At 50.2% G+C, this 16,110-nt stretch overlaps 1 protein-coding gene across 4 annotated transcripts in view; it reads right to left on the minus strand.

The window, feature by feature from the left end:
• LOC144158637 (uncharacterized) overlaps positions 1-16,110 on the minus strand; it is a 210,865-nt gene that overhangs the window by 80,687 nt on the left and 114,068 nt on the right. For 2 of the 4 annotated variants that reach the window (XM_077689667.1, XM_077689668.1), the window contains one exon: positions 5,850-5,945. The exons of 1 other annotated variant lie outside the window; for it this stretch is intronic. In XM_077689667.1, the coding sequence (XP_077545793.1) occupies positions 5,850-5,945 (96 nt within the window). Of the gene's footprint in view, positions 1-5,849; positions 5,946-6,537; positions 6,680-16,110 lie in introns of those variants that run through there. One more of the 4 variants, XM_077689666.1, reaches the window with a different exon arrangement.

The following is a 16,110-nucleotide window of genomic DNA, read 5'->3' on the forward strand; positions in this document are numbered from 1 at the left end:
GAAAGACAATCATGTTTCCCCGCAGAGAAAACACGCGATAAAAACGATGCGGTTAGGGTGTGTATTCATAAATTTATTTTTAAATCGCGCTCGGCGGTAAGCTGGGTCTAAACACCGCTCGCTCGTTTGTTTGTTTGGAGTTCATCGCCCCGAAATATGCAGCTACGATATATATGCTTTCTCTGTCGACGTCGTTTTAACCTTTTCGGCCCTGGTGTCGTCATTTGGCTACACCACAGAAATTCTGTTCTAGCGCCTTGAGAACAAAAGAAAGCGTTCTGGGCCATAGTTTGTCCAAGGATGTCTCTTGCGACAGAAATCACTCGCACATCTGGAGTCTACATAAACGAAGGAGCTCCGCTGGATACAAGATATGAAGACACCCGGGTAAAAAAACTGGAAGCCACGATTGTAAAAATGCTCACAAATATCTAAATACTTGCACTACCCGTTTTATTTTCTTCTTTGGGCCCAGGTTGTTGCCGTTTTTAGAAAAAAAAAATAAAAAAATTGTTCGTTTACTCGAAAAAAAATTATAATTGCCTAATGACCAAATTATTTATCTACTGAATAATTATTAAATACTTGCTCTCAGCTTAGTTTGTCGTTTCTATGCGTTTTAGGGCCAGACTTCCGCAAAAAAAAGCACAAAATAATTTTTCCTGAAAATAAAAATTCCAGAGCTGAAAGGTTTAAAGCAAATCTGTCAGCCTCTCGCTGGTACATGCAGTCCACCGAAAACGCACTGCAGGATTCCGTGGTCAGAATAGAATCTGGGTCTCTCACGTTAAGAAGCCAAGGTCTATCCGACTGCGCCATTCCGGATAGGCTTTGGATTTGGATTTGGATTGCACGGACGTGCGAAATTAGACATAAAATACACCCCTTCGCTTTCCGCCGCCGTTGTCGTTTCGACATGTAGTTCGACCGTAGTTTTTTTTTTGTTGTTGTTGTTGTTGTTGTTGTTGTTACTTGTAGGTGTACTGATGTGTAGCACAATGTTTCGTTGGAAGAATTCGCTGATTAACGTGAAAGTTGGGGCGGTGCACCAAGTGTCACTAGATAGGATTATCTAGTCACACTAGGTGTCCCCACAGCTCGCTATATTTCGCGCTCACTTTGTTGTAGTGTTTGTTTTTACGTAAGCCCCCCGGGGGGTCGTTTCCGTGCTTGTTTGCGCAGATCTGCGTAAGAGTAAGTAGATAAGAGCGCGTTTTCCGGAACAAATATTGGGTCGCCTCGATTATCAGCCCCGCATCGTCCGCGGACTGCCCCCGAGACACGATCCGGCGCTCGATTTTCCCATGTACTCCTGTAGGGCTTCCGTTCCGAGGGCAGTCCTCGGACTGCCCGCGGACCGTCCAGGGCTGGTAAATCGAGCAGGCCCATAAGTTGTATGGCAACGTTCGTCCGGTTCACGTCTCTTCGTCCGTCGCTCCTTTATCCGCTTTGTAACCATATCACAGGAATTTAGAGGACGCGGGTTAAAGCTTCAGCGCGACAGGATACGGTAGTTACGATAACTCAGCGAGCTTCAACGCAGACACTGCACGTCAACCCGCGATGGCGCGGACAAATTTTGCAGCAACACCGCGACATCTCGAACGGAAAAACGGCGATGCCGTCGTGACACGGAACAAGGCTCGACACCGCATTTCGCGTTCCGCGGCACGCGCTCGCGACGCCCGTGCCAGAAACACCCTGAAGCGATGGCGCCGCTGCTTTTTAAAGGGGACATGAAAACAAAATACAGTAAAAGCTCGTTAATGCGAACTCACGCCCTAGCTGGTCCCGGCACAGCCCTGTATGTTTCAATGGGGGAAAACTCCTGATAATTCGAACACTTTGGTATCCAGAACCGTTAATTCGAACGCGGATCCCCTGCCTTACACCACTCCTCGTAAAAAAAAAAAAAAACGGCCCAGGGGCGGTATTCTCGAGTTTTGTCCCTTTTGCGTCCCTTTCAAAATTGTTCCTTTTGGCGAGCCCTGATTGGCTAAAATCAAACAACCGGAAGTGACGTAACGCAAGCGCAACAAACCTGCCAACTCCCACTGCTTAACCGGAAGTACGTCACGATGGAAGGGACTCAAAAGGGGCGTTTTCAAAAGGGACAGTCACGAGAATACCGCCCCAGAAGTCGGCCCAAAATTGAAAGTAATCGACCGATTACTTTGAATTTTGATCGCCTGGACTCTGTCATGTAAATAAACGCGTTTTCGGGCATAAACCGCGTCATTATTTAGACATTACGGATCTCTTCCCACATGAATGCCTGCCGGTGCCTGTTTCTGTGGCGTATAACTAACTGACTGACCCATTCATTTCGTTCGCTGTTCGAGCTCCATGAACATTATTGACGAAATCACCTGCCACAAACGTGTAGTAGCACCTAATTCGCGATAACGAGTCCAGAGGTGGCTACTTTGTGTTCTGCACGCGCAGTGTAGAGCGATGTCCATTCTGTCTCGCGCCCGCCCGCTAATTCGAACTCCGCGTAATTCGAACTGCGCGTATGGTCCTCTTCGAGTTCGAATAAACGAGCTTTTACTGTACAACCTTGTATTTTGCAACTCACTCAGCCTCATTACAGCCACGAAGGAGGTTTGTGTAACCGAAAAAAAAAAACGCAAAGAATACTGAAAAGCTCTCAAATTTACCGATATCGAAAATTTCGGGAGAACCCTCCCCCACGCGCACGCCGGTGCTTTCCGGTGCTCCTTTCCTGGTGGCGGTGCGTATAAGACACGGTGTACCCAATTCGCACTACACATGGCGACGGGTCGAGCAGTGAACCGGAACAACTCCACTACGCTCGACTAAGCGCCGGCGGGCCTTCCCCTTCCCCCTTTGACACTACTCTGCGCGCACATGCATAGTGCATGAGGCGTCGAAGGCACATACGACACGCATGCATGACATGCAGTCCGCCCGCAGACAATGCAAAAGGGGCGGCGCCCAGCTGGTGGCCGGATTAGTGGCCGACATTATTACACGCGCACCCAGCTGCGGACGAGGAAGTGAAACAATCAGCCCCCGCGGAACAGTATATCGGCGCGTGCGGTGACGGTCCATGCACCCAGAGCTCTCACCGAGGCAGTGCGCGGACCCTTTCGAGACGGTAACACACGACGCAGCTGGTGGCCGGTAACCCGCACACCGCAGAGTGTCCGCCTCGAAAGTGAAGCGACCAAGTGCCGACGGGGAAAGGACAATGCCTTCTTTGCGACACAATGGATGCCCCCCCCCCCCCCCCCCCGAAATGTATTCGCTTAGAACGCTGGAAAGTAAGACTGCACTCGGGGGGTGGCACTGGGGAGGGGGGGGGGGTGTTGAGGGGGGGGTCTAAATGCGGCGGCGATGACATTTTGCTGGTCGAGAGAGCCATTCGAGCCGGGACTGCACATGGACACCTGAATTAAGCGACGACCCCGTATCTATAGCTCATCAAATAAGTTTTCTCTATATATCCCTGGAAATGCAGTAAAAAGGCCGTTCTCCGTAACACCATATACGAAGATGCGTATACCGTTTAAGCGGCAACCACATGGAGCGTTTTGTTCGCGCCTGGTGGCCGTCGGCGTCTCCAAAACGGGACGTTGGAGAGGACCAAATTTGGCGGTGATTAGCTAACAAACCATAGTGGCAGATGGTAGTGGGGTAAACTGTATACGCTGCAACGTTTTAAAGACGATAGTCTTTCTTGGGCTACTTAAACCCAGAAATTTTGGTCTGTCTGTATGTCTGTCAGTCTGTGACTCGATTCAGCCACCCAGCCAAACTAAAACAATGCCTGCGCAATAGTCTTATATAGTCACAGCTAAATGTGCCCGTGTAAGTCCGGTGTAATGTTCATACTTCTCGACATTGTTGAAGAAGAACAAGACATTACGCAAACATAAGACAACAAAGTAATACAGAAGTGATATTTGCAGCGTTCCTTTGTAAAAAATCGTACATGTTCGATTTGTGCGAGATTAAATACTTCATCAACTGCAGGGAAAAAAATCCCTCCGCCATCGCCTGCTGTTGCCCGCGCCACTATAGCTTCTTGCGGCATTTTAAGGAATCAACCGGAAACAGTTACGAAAGGTTCCACTAGATAGGTTCCACGTTCTGCTTGCAACGCACGTAGAGTAGGGAAACGCGGTTATATAAACGCTGAAGTAGGGCGCCTCGATTCACGCGCGTCTTCGCCGTACGGCAGCGTTGGCATCGAGACACCCGGTTTGGAGCAGTGGAACGCGGGAAATTTAAAATGATTTAAGCAAACCTTTGGCGTCTTTACCCTGGGACTAGCGCGACGCAAGAGGAACAACATGAGAGGTGAGAGGGAAAGCGAAGGGAGGCATTTACTTGGCAAAAGTCAATAAAGGCTATCGTCTTTTGACGACATTTGCAACGACAGAAGCAGATACGCGGCCAATTTTTCCGCGTCGCCGCCAGGAGACGCCGAGCCGACGGCCGCCACAGACGCGCGCAAAACGCTCCATATGGTTTCCGCTTTACTGCGTATGACTAATAATGGAAAAAATGCGAGTTACAGCGATCGCAATAAGCGCTCTTATCCGGCAGTGTATCCCTTACAAAGGAGGGAACCTAGCGACGCGCGATTACGCAGCACTGATCCCAACACGGCCGTGATTCTTAAGGGCTACCTTTGAACCACGGCTAATGGTAAATCGAAGTAACTTCCTCTTCGTCCCTGGTATAGAGGAAAGTTAGTTCAAGGCTTTTTGCGTCACAGTGCAGTACCCTAAGCAGAATTCTGACAAAGAAGAAGCGCACGTACGACAACAGAATAACAACGGCGCTCCCAGGGTTTTGAAGCAGCACGCATACAACATTCGAGACGCCCTATCAATCTACGCCAAGTGGCTCAACTCAAGCCACAGGGCGGCAATATGAACTACGTACGTTGCCCTGCTTTATTACGCTGCAGCGTTTTAAATGCAGTTAAAGGTTTTGGCGGTGAATGGGGAGATATAGTATACAGGCAGTTACAGGGACGTTACGATGGCTATTATAGTTCATACCACAAGCTGCATGCAGCACTGTGGGGACTACATTGTTGTCAATAGAGCGCCCACTGAGAGGGCGAACTTACCGCGAAGCAAAGCGAGAATAGGCACCGGGGTCTTGCGGTTCCACCTGCAGAGCTTCACTTACAGAGTTTCACCAAAATTTCACCTCCGCCTGCCCTCAGTTGGCGCTCTACTGACAAACAATGTAGCCCCCACAGTGCTGCATGCAGCTTGTGGTATGAACTATAGTTTCCGTACATCGGTTTCCATGCTGGTTTCCACGACAACGCTTTTCAAGGACCGCACTGTTTGCTAGGAATCTAGATAAGGTAGATATTCAGTGGAGGCGTGAGATGATGAGCAGTCATCGAAAATTAACAAAGCTGCTGGGGTCAACGTTTCAACACAGTGACCTGACTTCAGCTAAAGAACATCAACCAAGCAAAGCGCCCTCACTCAGTCCTCAGGTTACTTTTACCTTCACTAAAATGGGAAACTAATGAAATCGGACGACGTTCAAGGATCTGTATAAATACCAGCAATTTCAAGGCCTTCAAAACAAGCTTTTGAAATGCAAGGGTTTTCACGGACCCGTATTAAGCCTGGACTACAACTTGCAAAAATAGGAACAGTATTTTAGAGAGAAAAATCTTAAAAATGGCTAGCGGGGCTCTCTAAATTTCGCCACCGCACACTGCTCAGGACGTGCTTTTAATAAGCTTTCAGGTGCTGAACCGCCGCCAAGGCCATGGAGGTACGGTTACACTTAAAGCGATGACGATTAATGAGTAATTAGGAGACACTAAGGCGTGCGTGGTTAATTACCCGGACGCTGAGGGAGCTGACGGCCTCCTCGAAGCGTTCTTCGTCGGCGTGCATCAGCTTCTCCACCGCCGTCCAGTCCAGGCCAGGACCGGACATCTGCGCAACACAAGACACGGGAGTCACATAAGGGTGCGGGGGGGACGCCACGGCATACAGCGTGCACACAACGCCCGCGCAGTTAACGGCACCAAACGACGGTCTTAATAAAGGCCGTTCCTCATTTGCTCCGTTATTAATATAACTCCGCTGGAAGAGAACGTAAACGAAAAATAAAAACAAAAACAAGGGGTCGCTGAGCTACACTTTCCACACCAATGACCTGCTGAACAATAGCGCGAAAATGCCGACTTGACGCTGGAAACAACAGATGACAAGGTCGTCAGCGTGTTTTATTGTTAAAGCGACGCTGAGGCTGCACGAAACCCACTTCATTTCCCCGCCACTCGCGAAAAAACAGCAAGCTTCGAATCCAGGCGCTGCTCTTAGTTTGTAGGAACGTCGCGTTATAGCAGCACAGGCGGCTAATGTACGCCCGAAGCCCCCCAAAAAATAACGGGTTCCGACGACACCCGGCTTCACGTGCTATTATTAATAGGACGGTTACCCAACGCTCTCGACTCTTCCTCACCCCTCCTCGCTCCCTTTTTCGGGATAAAAGTTTGCAACAAACGACGACTGCAGAAATCACCTGAAGCGGGCTCCAGTGCATGAAGAGCCATAGGGCGTTCGGGTGCGCAGTCATATGAAGAGCGGCGACAAAGGGGGTAAACAAATCGCAGCTGGTCCGCACAGACGCACGCGCGCGCTCATATAGCAAACTGAGCATAGCCGATATATGTTCCGCACTCCGGGCCACGGCGTGGACCGGACGGAGGCTGCCGGAAATGATGACACGGCGACGAAGAACCGAACAGCTGAGGAGGTGACTAAACCAGGCAGCGGATGTGAACGGCGACGCGCCGGCATCAACAAACGCGGTCCCGCGCCGAAGCCGAGGATTTATAAACGCGCGGACGAGCGAGTGATTCTAACCCGGAGGGAGGAGTCGCGGCTACGCGGACAGCGAGTACGTCCGGAAGCGAGTTCGGAAGCGAGTACCGCGGCTCGCCCAAGAGACCGTCGCAAGCTGACGTCTTTAGAAATGTCACAGCCCTCGCGCCCTGTTTGTGTGTTTATTAAACTTTTGAGAATAAAAAAAAATTGACAAGGTGCTGAGGCAAAAGGCCATGTGTATATAATAGTCGCCTGACTAGGCCCCTCGCACCTGACAGCGCAAGCGACAGGAACAGAAGCAACTATTCATCCCCAAATAAATACAAATATTCATACACACTTTTACAGGAATAAACCGAAATAATATAAACTACAAAGACATTACGGCTAAAGACAAAGACAATTATTATACACGCTTTTTTTGCGTAACAAAATCAAAATAAAATTACCGTGCAAACACTCCGCTTTTGCAAAGGAAACGAAAATAGCGTAAACATTTATTACAGGAAAATCTTACACATCACGTAGAAGATGAAAGCCCGCAGCGAAGCTGGCGCTCAGGCGGGATTCGCTCGGTTGGGGTTTAGCTATAGTACTGCGGATCTGGTGTGTTGAATTAGGAGGCGAGTGGCGCGATCTTTAGGCCAGAGACTAGGGACTCACGCGATTGGTGGGTAGAGACGGTGACATTTTATCATAGCGCGGTACGCCCAATGGCGGCGCAGGTTCTATACTCGGTTACAACTCAAGAACGGCACCACCTCATGTAGTGTATCACTCCGCCAAAGCGTCGGACCCGTGACGTCAGTGCGCGCGCGTTTTGAAAGGGATTTGCTATGAATGCGTGATATCGTCTGCCTTGTCTCACGCAGTTTGTTTGTCGTCACTGGAGTCGTTTATAAGCATATTAAGTCCAAAAAATCACGCGAACGGCTCACGCCATGTTCAAAATATTCCCACTAACGCCCTACTTGCGCCGCGCGGAGAAACATCCGGCTACGGTGATAAGGCACAGCGGCAACTTCCGGTACCGTTCTTAAGTTGTCACCGAGTATAGTGCGCCGCACAGGTGGCCGCCGAAGAGCGCGCGGCATTGCGCAATGTCCGAGGCGAGAGAAAAAAGACGCCACTTGTGGCGAGCAGTAAAGGTGGTAGTCATTGAAAAGTTTTCCTGTCAATTTCTTCGCTTGGCAACGCTGGAAACGGCCACAGACACGGCCGCTTCACCACGGAGAGCCACGGACATGGCGCGGCTTGTGGCACTGCGCCCGCACTCGGCAGAAAGAAAATACCGGCGTGCGTCCTCCGCTCCGATTCAACCCGATTCTCAACGGTGGTGTCAACAGAGATATTATTAAGCGCACTCAGATTGGACTTGAGGCATTACTTTGCGTTCGGGGGGGGGGGGGGGGGGGGGTAGAGTTTGGAACGTCCAATACAAATCATGTGCTTAGCACGGACAAGTACCGCCATCCCGCGGAGCCCGACGTAACCAGTGACGGCGCACTCCCATTGTTGCCTGCATGCGTGCATCGCCAGTGAATACAAGCAATAGGCAGTGTAAACGACTCGGGAAAGAGGCAGGGGCGGCGGAGGGAAGTATAAAATGTGGCTAAAGTTGAACCTCGTTATAGCGAACACTGATACTATAGCGAATTATCGGCTATAGCGAACTAAATACGATCTTTAGTTGGTCACGCTTTACTTCAATGGTACTTGCTCTTCTATAACGAAACTGAAACCGTGAGCCGTGCACGATATCGGATATAACGAAGAAATATTTGACCAGGAGGCTGAGGATCGAGCTACTTGTAAAAACCCACCGGCATACGAAACTGCTGCGCAGGAGTATAAGGGCCCTTTTGTTCGTGGACACTGTAGAAAACTCCATCCTGCTCAGTGCTGTGAATAGCCACCAGACTAAGTTCACATCCTTCATCAAATAAATAAGGACGCAGGCCTGTTTTGTCAGGTTAACTTTGTTGTGTTGTAATCTCCCGTACTCTCATGTTCCGGCCCATTGAACTTGAAATGCAACAAGGAGAAGGTAAGGGTTAGCTTGGTTATAGTGGGTTCGAAGCCTAAAAAAATGAATTTTTGCATCAAGTATTTTTGCGCGAGCCAGATTGTCGATTTGTTACAGCCGATTGTTACATCTACTGTTACAACGAATATCGGTTATAACGAACTAATTTGCTGTCCCGATACTACTTCGTCATAACAAGGTTCGACTGTATAACCATACTCCCACCGCAGATGGTCACGCTTCACCGTGCAACGCATCATGTTGGAAAGCCGGCTTACAAAAACCGATCTCCATAAACTCTGCTTCACCTCTAACCGCAGATGCATTGCTGGGAAGACATCTCCCAAGGGAAATATAAGCCGTCTTATATCAAAGTCCGGAGGCCCTAGGACTCCTTTTTTTGTATTTTTGTGAGCTTTTTTTTCATACGCTGAAAATTGTTGGTCGCCGCAGACGATCTCCTGGGGTCCAGCGCCTTAGAAATTTTCGAAGCAAACATTTTGCCGTGGAAGAACGCGATTAAAGAAAGTTTGCGGAGCTCGGTTTTCGCGCCGCATAAAACTGCGCCGCGAGGCAACGCACACGCCGCGAGGCTCTGGACATGAACGAGCAGTGAACTAGGGTGTAGTCAGCGCCTGCTCGTATAATTTTCTGAGGCCACCCTCTGACACCCTCTCCGCATCTTTACCCTTGAAACTAACTCCGTATAAGCGCACGAGGCGCTGGCTTGCCGATGATGATGATGTCAGTGGTGCATTACACAACGTTTCTACAAAGCGTGAACCGTGACGAGTTTCCTTGGAGAACCGTCACGTATACCGCCCTGGAGCGAAGGTCAGCTGGACGCCACGAGGAAGGAGCCGTCTTGGTTTGTACCTGCAGTAATGCAGCTTTCACTCTAATATTGCACAGGCGGTCACTCCATGTAACTGAGCAGGAATATGCACCACCCATTGCGGCCGGAGAAGCGAGCGGCCAAATAATGCCACAATGAATACTAACGCTGAGTACGCAGCAGGGAAGGCGAAGGAGATGACAGCGGCCACATTCACTCCGAGGCCTCTCACCGTTTCGGCTGCGAGAAGGTAGCAGCGCCCGCACAGTTTCTTCTACCGCAACTGATGCCGCTTAACCTACGCCGAGTGCGTGTGACGTCATCCAGCCGCGTCGAAAAGTTTCGCCGTGCTCCGGGGTAATACGTGACGATTCTCCAAGGAAAATCGTCACGGTTCACGCCTATTGTCCAACAGTTCGCGCTACTTTTACGGCTGTAGAAAGAGACTGTCGATCAACTTGTTAGACTAGCAGTATGTGCAAAATTATTCAAATAAATTCTTTTATTTGGAAGAGAACCTGAGGCCACTGCAACGCCGAACCTGCCCAATGTGGCTAGGTGTTGAGGGTGTTCGAGGGTATCATCATGCACAGCTTCAATCTACGGTCGTATCGATGCGGATTGCAAGCGGAGCAGTGCGGAATAAGATGTAGAATGTTAGCTTCGCACACGCGAAGTGACCAAATGAGACGAAAATCCGAGCGTATGCCTGGATTATGTGCTGGCACATAGCGTGAGGCGGGTGAGCCCTGACAAGGTACAGTCAGGATCAATTTGAAGGTTATCGCGGGAGCACCGACCAAGCAAGACGACAGTGCCGTTGCGTGGCACTTTTTTCATTCGTGAAGGTGAGATTATGCTACCCTCTCTCACCCTTTGGCTGTTGCATAGAATTCGCTCACCCCCTTCTGCAAAGGCCGACTGCCGCAGTTTTTTTTCTTCATTCCTTTTTGGATGACGTATCCGCGTTTCGTTCCTCTGCAATTTGATAACAACGAAGATACATCGACATTGCGGAATTGCGGAAGCAAATTACAAGTTTTTTTTTTATACTAGAATGCCGCGGAAGGCCGACATAGTTACCATGAGAAAGCTCCGTATCAGTGTGTGTTATATTGGTGACAGTAGAAAAGAATAAAGGAAAAAACCGAGCATACGTGGCATTTATCGTTTCTGACGGTAGTGCGCGCACTGCATGGAACAGCCACGGGAGAAGCAAACCTAGTATAATCTCGTTGTGGCTAATGCTAAGAAGTGTCACGCAAAGGCGCTGTCGTCGCGGTCGGTGGCGCTCTCGCGATAACCTTCAAATTGATCCCGACTGTACTGCCACGTTTGCGACGCACACAGACGTCACCGGAAAGTGGCTCAAGGGTTCAAGTGGCGCGAGACATGCTCACCCTCCGCCGGGTGAACACGTCTCGCGCGGCCTCGGCATACCGCCCTCTGTCAACCGGAGGACCAGACTCTCCTGGTGGCGCTGGCCAAGGCAGCTAGGGCAACGCATGGATTACCGGACTAGGGTTCCGCTCTTACGATTGAGCTCATTAAAATGTTTTAGCACGAAAGTCTTGTATTCCCGGATACACCAAAATTTGACTGACGTCATATCCGTCACGGAAGTGACGCCAGTACAACGAAGCAAGCGGCCTGTAAAGGGTGCACCCCTGCGCACAGGGTCTTCTTGCAGGGAAGCAACCTTCAGTACTCAAGAGTACGTTATACTTCGGGTTGTTCGTTTTCGGGTTTTATTGTTTAACACGAAAGTGATTTATGCCGGAATACACCCCGGTTTCACTGACTTCATATCCGTCACGGAAATGACGCCGGTACACCTTTGCCGAAGCGACCCACCAGCAGGACGTCACTCGCCAAGCACACCCACAAGACAGCCGCCGACCCGCAAATCATGCTCAGCAGCAGATTTCGCAGCGGATTTCACTTTCCTGTTTTACTGATTCCTATGACACAAGAATCAACAACGTTTTGTTTCCTCTCTCGCTCTGTCCCTCACGCTTTCACCATACTTTCATTATCCGCTTTCTTGCTCGCTCTATCCTCGGTGTCCCCTTTGTTCTCTCAGATACAACGAGGCCGACAGCGACGCGAAACCACAGGAGTGGGCGCTAAAGAGCTGCCCTTTAAAAAAGAACATCGAAACTGACGTGCGGTGTCCTTATGAGCTGCGTCGAAACCCACACCGGTGACCATACTTCACCGCTCAGCGGTTCGGGTGTTGCCGTGTTCGACTTCATTCTACTCGCCCACGCGTCCCAATTCCCACCAAATAAGCGCACACCAGCCACACAACTTGTTTCATCGATTTCATTTGATTGATTGCATAGGGTTCAACGCGCCGACGCAACGCAGGCGATGTGGCGCGCCGTAGTGGACTCCTGCTTAATTTTGACCGCCTGGGGATCTTTAACGTGCGCCGAAATCTCGTACATACGGGCGTTTTTGCTTTTCGCCTCCATCAGAAAAGTGGCCGCCGGGACCGGGAATCGAACCCGCGACCTCGGGCTCAGCAGCACAACGCCTTAGCCACTGAACCACCGCGGCGGGTACTTTTTTTATCAAACAATGCTTTTATCAATGTCGTTACGACATTGATTTATTGCACGATTCGCATCCCCCGAGCAGCCCTTCTGATCCCGTTTTTTCATTCCCAAACCCGGACGGCGTGAAACCCAGTGGCCCACAAGCGGGACGGTCGTAAAGGTGGGCGTTTCCCGCCTAAAGCGCCACCACGCATACGGTCATTTACACGCAAGTAAGTCAACACGCGAATGAGAACCCAGGCACGGCGGGGCGTCTGCCGACCCGCATCGGTTCTCCGGCTGTTCGCATTCCTTTATCTCCCACTGCCCTTCGTCCGAACCCGCTGGTTTCCTCAGTCGGCCGGCGAAGCGTGTTTTGTAAACAGGCCGGTATATATCGACGGCATCGGGACCACTCGTTGCAGCACCGACTGCGTGCCGCCAGGTCGGCATTCACCGCCGGCCTGACACAAAGCGTTCACGTCCAACGGGCCGGTTGGAGAGAGAGATGGAGGGGGAGATCTTTTGAAAGGCAGCACACGCGGCGTCGAGTCGCCCTTATCCATTGTGAGGGGGCGCCGGCCGCCGCGCAGTTGCGGAAGCGATATGGCGTTCAGGAGTAAAAAAGAACGGCCCCGATTAGAGGCGGAGGAGGAGGCGAGGCTCGCACTCTTGCCTCTCTTTTAAAGGGCCCAACGGTCGGTCGCTGCGTTTCGTCGATCCACGATACTAGAACTCCCTCGGGGTATACGGTGCGCGTGCGGCAACTTTGCGTTGCTGGTTGGTCAATGAGATGAGGAGAAATAGCAAGTTCACTGAACTCTGGCTTTAACGAAATCCTGCCTTGCTCGAATTTTATACACGACATCCTACCGCAAGGCTTTCAAAGCGAATAATTTTCGCTTTTAGCGAAGTACCGTTTATAACGAAGTCAGTTTCCTGTAGCGAAGACTTCGCTGTATCGAGGTAGACTGTACTTCAAATGTGAAATAGCCCAACACTAATTGTTACTATTTCAGAGGGTTGCGAGGCGAAGCGCGGAAACTTTTTTTATGCGTAGAGGGGTTCATACATTGGCAAATCAAGATGGGGGGGGTCCGGATATCCTGACCCCCCCCCCCCCCCCTTAATCCTTGAATTTACACCCCCACGAAGATGACTCTTCAGGTCGTAGAAAAAGTCTAGTTGATGTTTCTTTTTTCTAATGTATTTTTGGTTTCCCAAAATTTCCGTACATAAAAAGGCTACTAACCTCCTCCTCACCATACTCACCATCATCATCACCACCACTATAGAAGCTGACCCCCCTCCCCCTCAGAAAAATACTGGATCCGCCCCTGGGTTCATACTGCTTTCAGTCGACGGGCCTCGAGATGCAACAGCCAACGCTCATACAGGCCGTGTAAACGGTCCGTGTAAACGCGCGCGAAATCGAGAGTGCCAACATCGACAAATTTTTGTAGTGATTGTCGAAAGGTATCAACTGGGGTTGGGGCGAGTCGCGGAGTGGGGATTTAAGCGAGGCGGAGAAACACTTCTCTGCATCGGAATTCCGTATAAACGATGTTCTGGTCTCCGATAAAAAAAGTGTTTCCTGCCGGAAGCACGAAGCGCACTAAGCACAGGAAAAGTTGCCGCTCTGTTCTGCCCAAGCTGCAAAAATTACGCGCGACCACTTCGCAGGCTGGCCAGTGACAACCCAGAGAACGGCTGAGCAGTGCACACCCGCTTGTTACGACGAAATCTGAGGACACGTCCAAGGGTATTCGATTTCACACGGCAACTGAAGCGACGCACGCACGGGTGCGCGACAAATAACGGACTCTTAAAGGAGCCATGAAGACAGAATACAAGTTTGTTTATTCGAAAGATGTCGCGTTTTATAGGGCCTCCAGCGCTTGTCCGGCAGCAAATGATGCCGTATTCACTGAGAAATTGATCAATTTAGGTTAAAATTTTGGTTCTCCCGCCAAACCGTGGGTTTCCGTAATGTCAGCCACGACGTCATCAGCGCGTGTATTCAAGCGAACTTCCACTGCGTCATTCGGGTTTGCGGCCTTGTTGTCCGTCAGCCCTCCCAGATGGCGCTACTATAGTCATCCACGAACCGTTGTCCGCTGTTGCTTTGTTTTTTAGCGTATTTGCACCTGGCTTGCTTTTGTTACTGCATAAAGTAATAGTATCGTGAAACCTAGGGGCATCCTCGACAAACAGGGTCACGTAAGACAACGCCGCTTACGTCAATCGGCCAGTGTCCTGTAAAACAACTTCAAAGCGGCGGAGTGCTGTGCAGCTAAAACAAGCATAGTGCACCCAGTACTAACAGAAGTGCGCATCGGTACTTCAATGCTTACGTGCGTTTTCGTAACTTTCATTGTTTACCGCACCATTCTTACTGCTGTAAAATGAATATGCATTACACTTAAGCGCAAATAGTTTGTTCGGAAAGCCTACAAGCCGTGCCTAATTTGCATTTGCTTTTTCCGTCCTCAGCCAATCGCACAGCTGGGCCCATGTGACATCATAGGTCCTGTTGCGGGAAAGGAGCTAGTGGGTCGCATGGCCATTTCGTTTTTTTTTTTCAATTATGTAGCTTATTTGAGCGAAGTGTGCGTTAACAGTGGTGTCAGTGTGATTCTAACGAGGCAATCTTTCGAATGAAACGAACTTGTGTTTTGTCCTCATGGCTCCTTTAAACAGCTAGTACGCTAAAGATGAGAAGTAAATTGTATATACTTGAGAGTGTAACGCCTGTTCTAAGAGCCTGTTCTAACGGTTCTTTGGGACTCACAAGGCCCGAAAGAATACACCACGAAACATCGCAGCCACCGCCCCAACGAAAAGGTTTCCGAAAAAGAATTCCCAAAGGGTACTCTGAGTCAAACCACATGCTCCACATATAGGTCGACGCAACGCTTTCCCCACACCACAAGGCAATGCAACGGCCAAATGCAAGGGGTCTCTCAAGAGGGCCCCAATATAGGCTCCCAAGGGCGGCAAGACAAGTATATAGCCGCTTTGAATTTTCCATACATGTCACCAGGTAATGATTTATTCGCCTCTGACAAAAACGTGTGGGGCTGAATCGTAAATAAGGCTGGCAACGATAGATTATGGCAATCTAGCGCGAGTGATCTCGTCCTCCCCGTGTACATGGATGGAACGCACACAGCTTGGGTTCACGGGCAATGCATCCAACCGAAGGCGGCAGCGTCTACCCAGGCGAAAATTTTCGGGGCACATAAGAGAGCTATTGCGCTTTGAGGGCGAAAGCCTGGCGATACTTATTGACTTCTTCACTGCTGCTTTTCTGGTGGAGGCGAAAAGCACAAACGCCCGTGTGTTCGAGATTTCGGCGCACGCTAAAAATCCCCAGGTGGTCAAAATTAATCCGGAGCCCTCCACTACGGCGCGCCTCATCGCCTGCGTTGCGTCGGCGCGTTAAACCCTACGATCAAATCAAATCAATTCTTCACTGCTACATCATACTTGAATCTTTCTTCACTTCCTTTCCTTCATCGTTTGGTGCGAATTATTTCGTCGGTCTTCTTTCCGGATACACGGTGTATGCGCCTCGTTAATCGTTTTCGTTTCTCCGCCTTACGGCACAAATTACGTCAGCAAGCGGACTGGCACGCATCGCAGCTTCTCTGGAAACAAAGTTCTGCGTGACTGGTGTGCGCATGTTCCAGTCACGTGCCACCACGTCCAGGCGTCACGCAGCACGCGCTACACAACTTCCCCGTTTCGAATTCCCAGTTTCGTGAAGCGAGCATGCATTGGCCCCTCAAAGCTCCCGATTCCTGACCAACGCCACAAGTGGTAGTATGTGGCAACGACAATAATGGCAACTTTTGCTCCGCCGCA

The sequence above is a fragment of the Haemaphysalis longicornis genome, unplaced genomic scaffold (assembly GCF_048455015.1).
Source record: "Haemaphysalis longicornis isolate Haplotype H1 unplaced genomic scaffold, Haemaphysalis longicornis Haplotype H1 scaffold_10, whole genome shotgun sequence".
Classification (NCBI taxonomy): Eukaryota; Metazoa; Arthropoda; class Arachnida; order Ixodida; family Ixodidae; genus Haemaphysalis; species Haemaphysalis longicornis.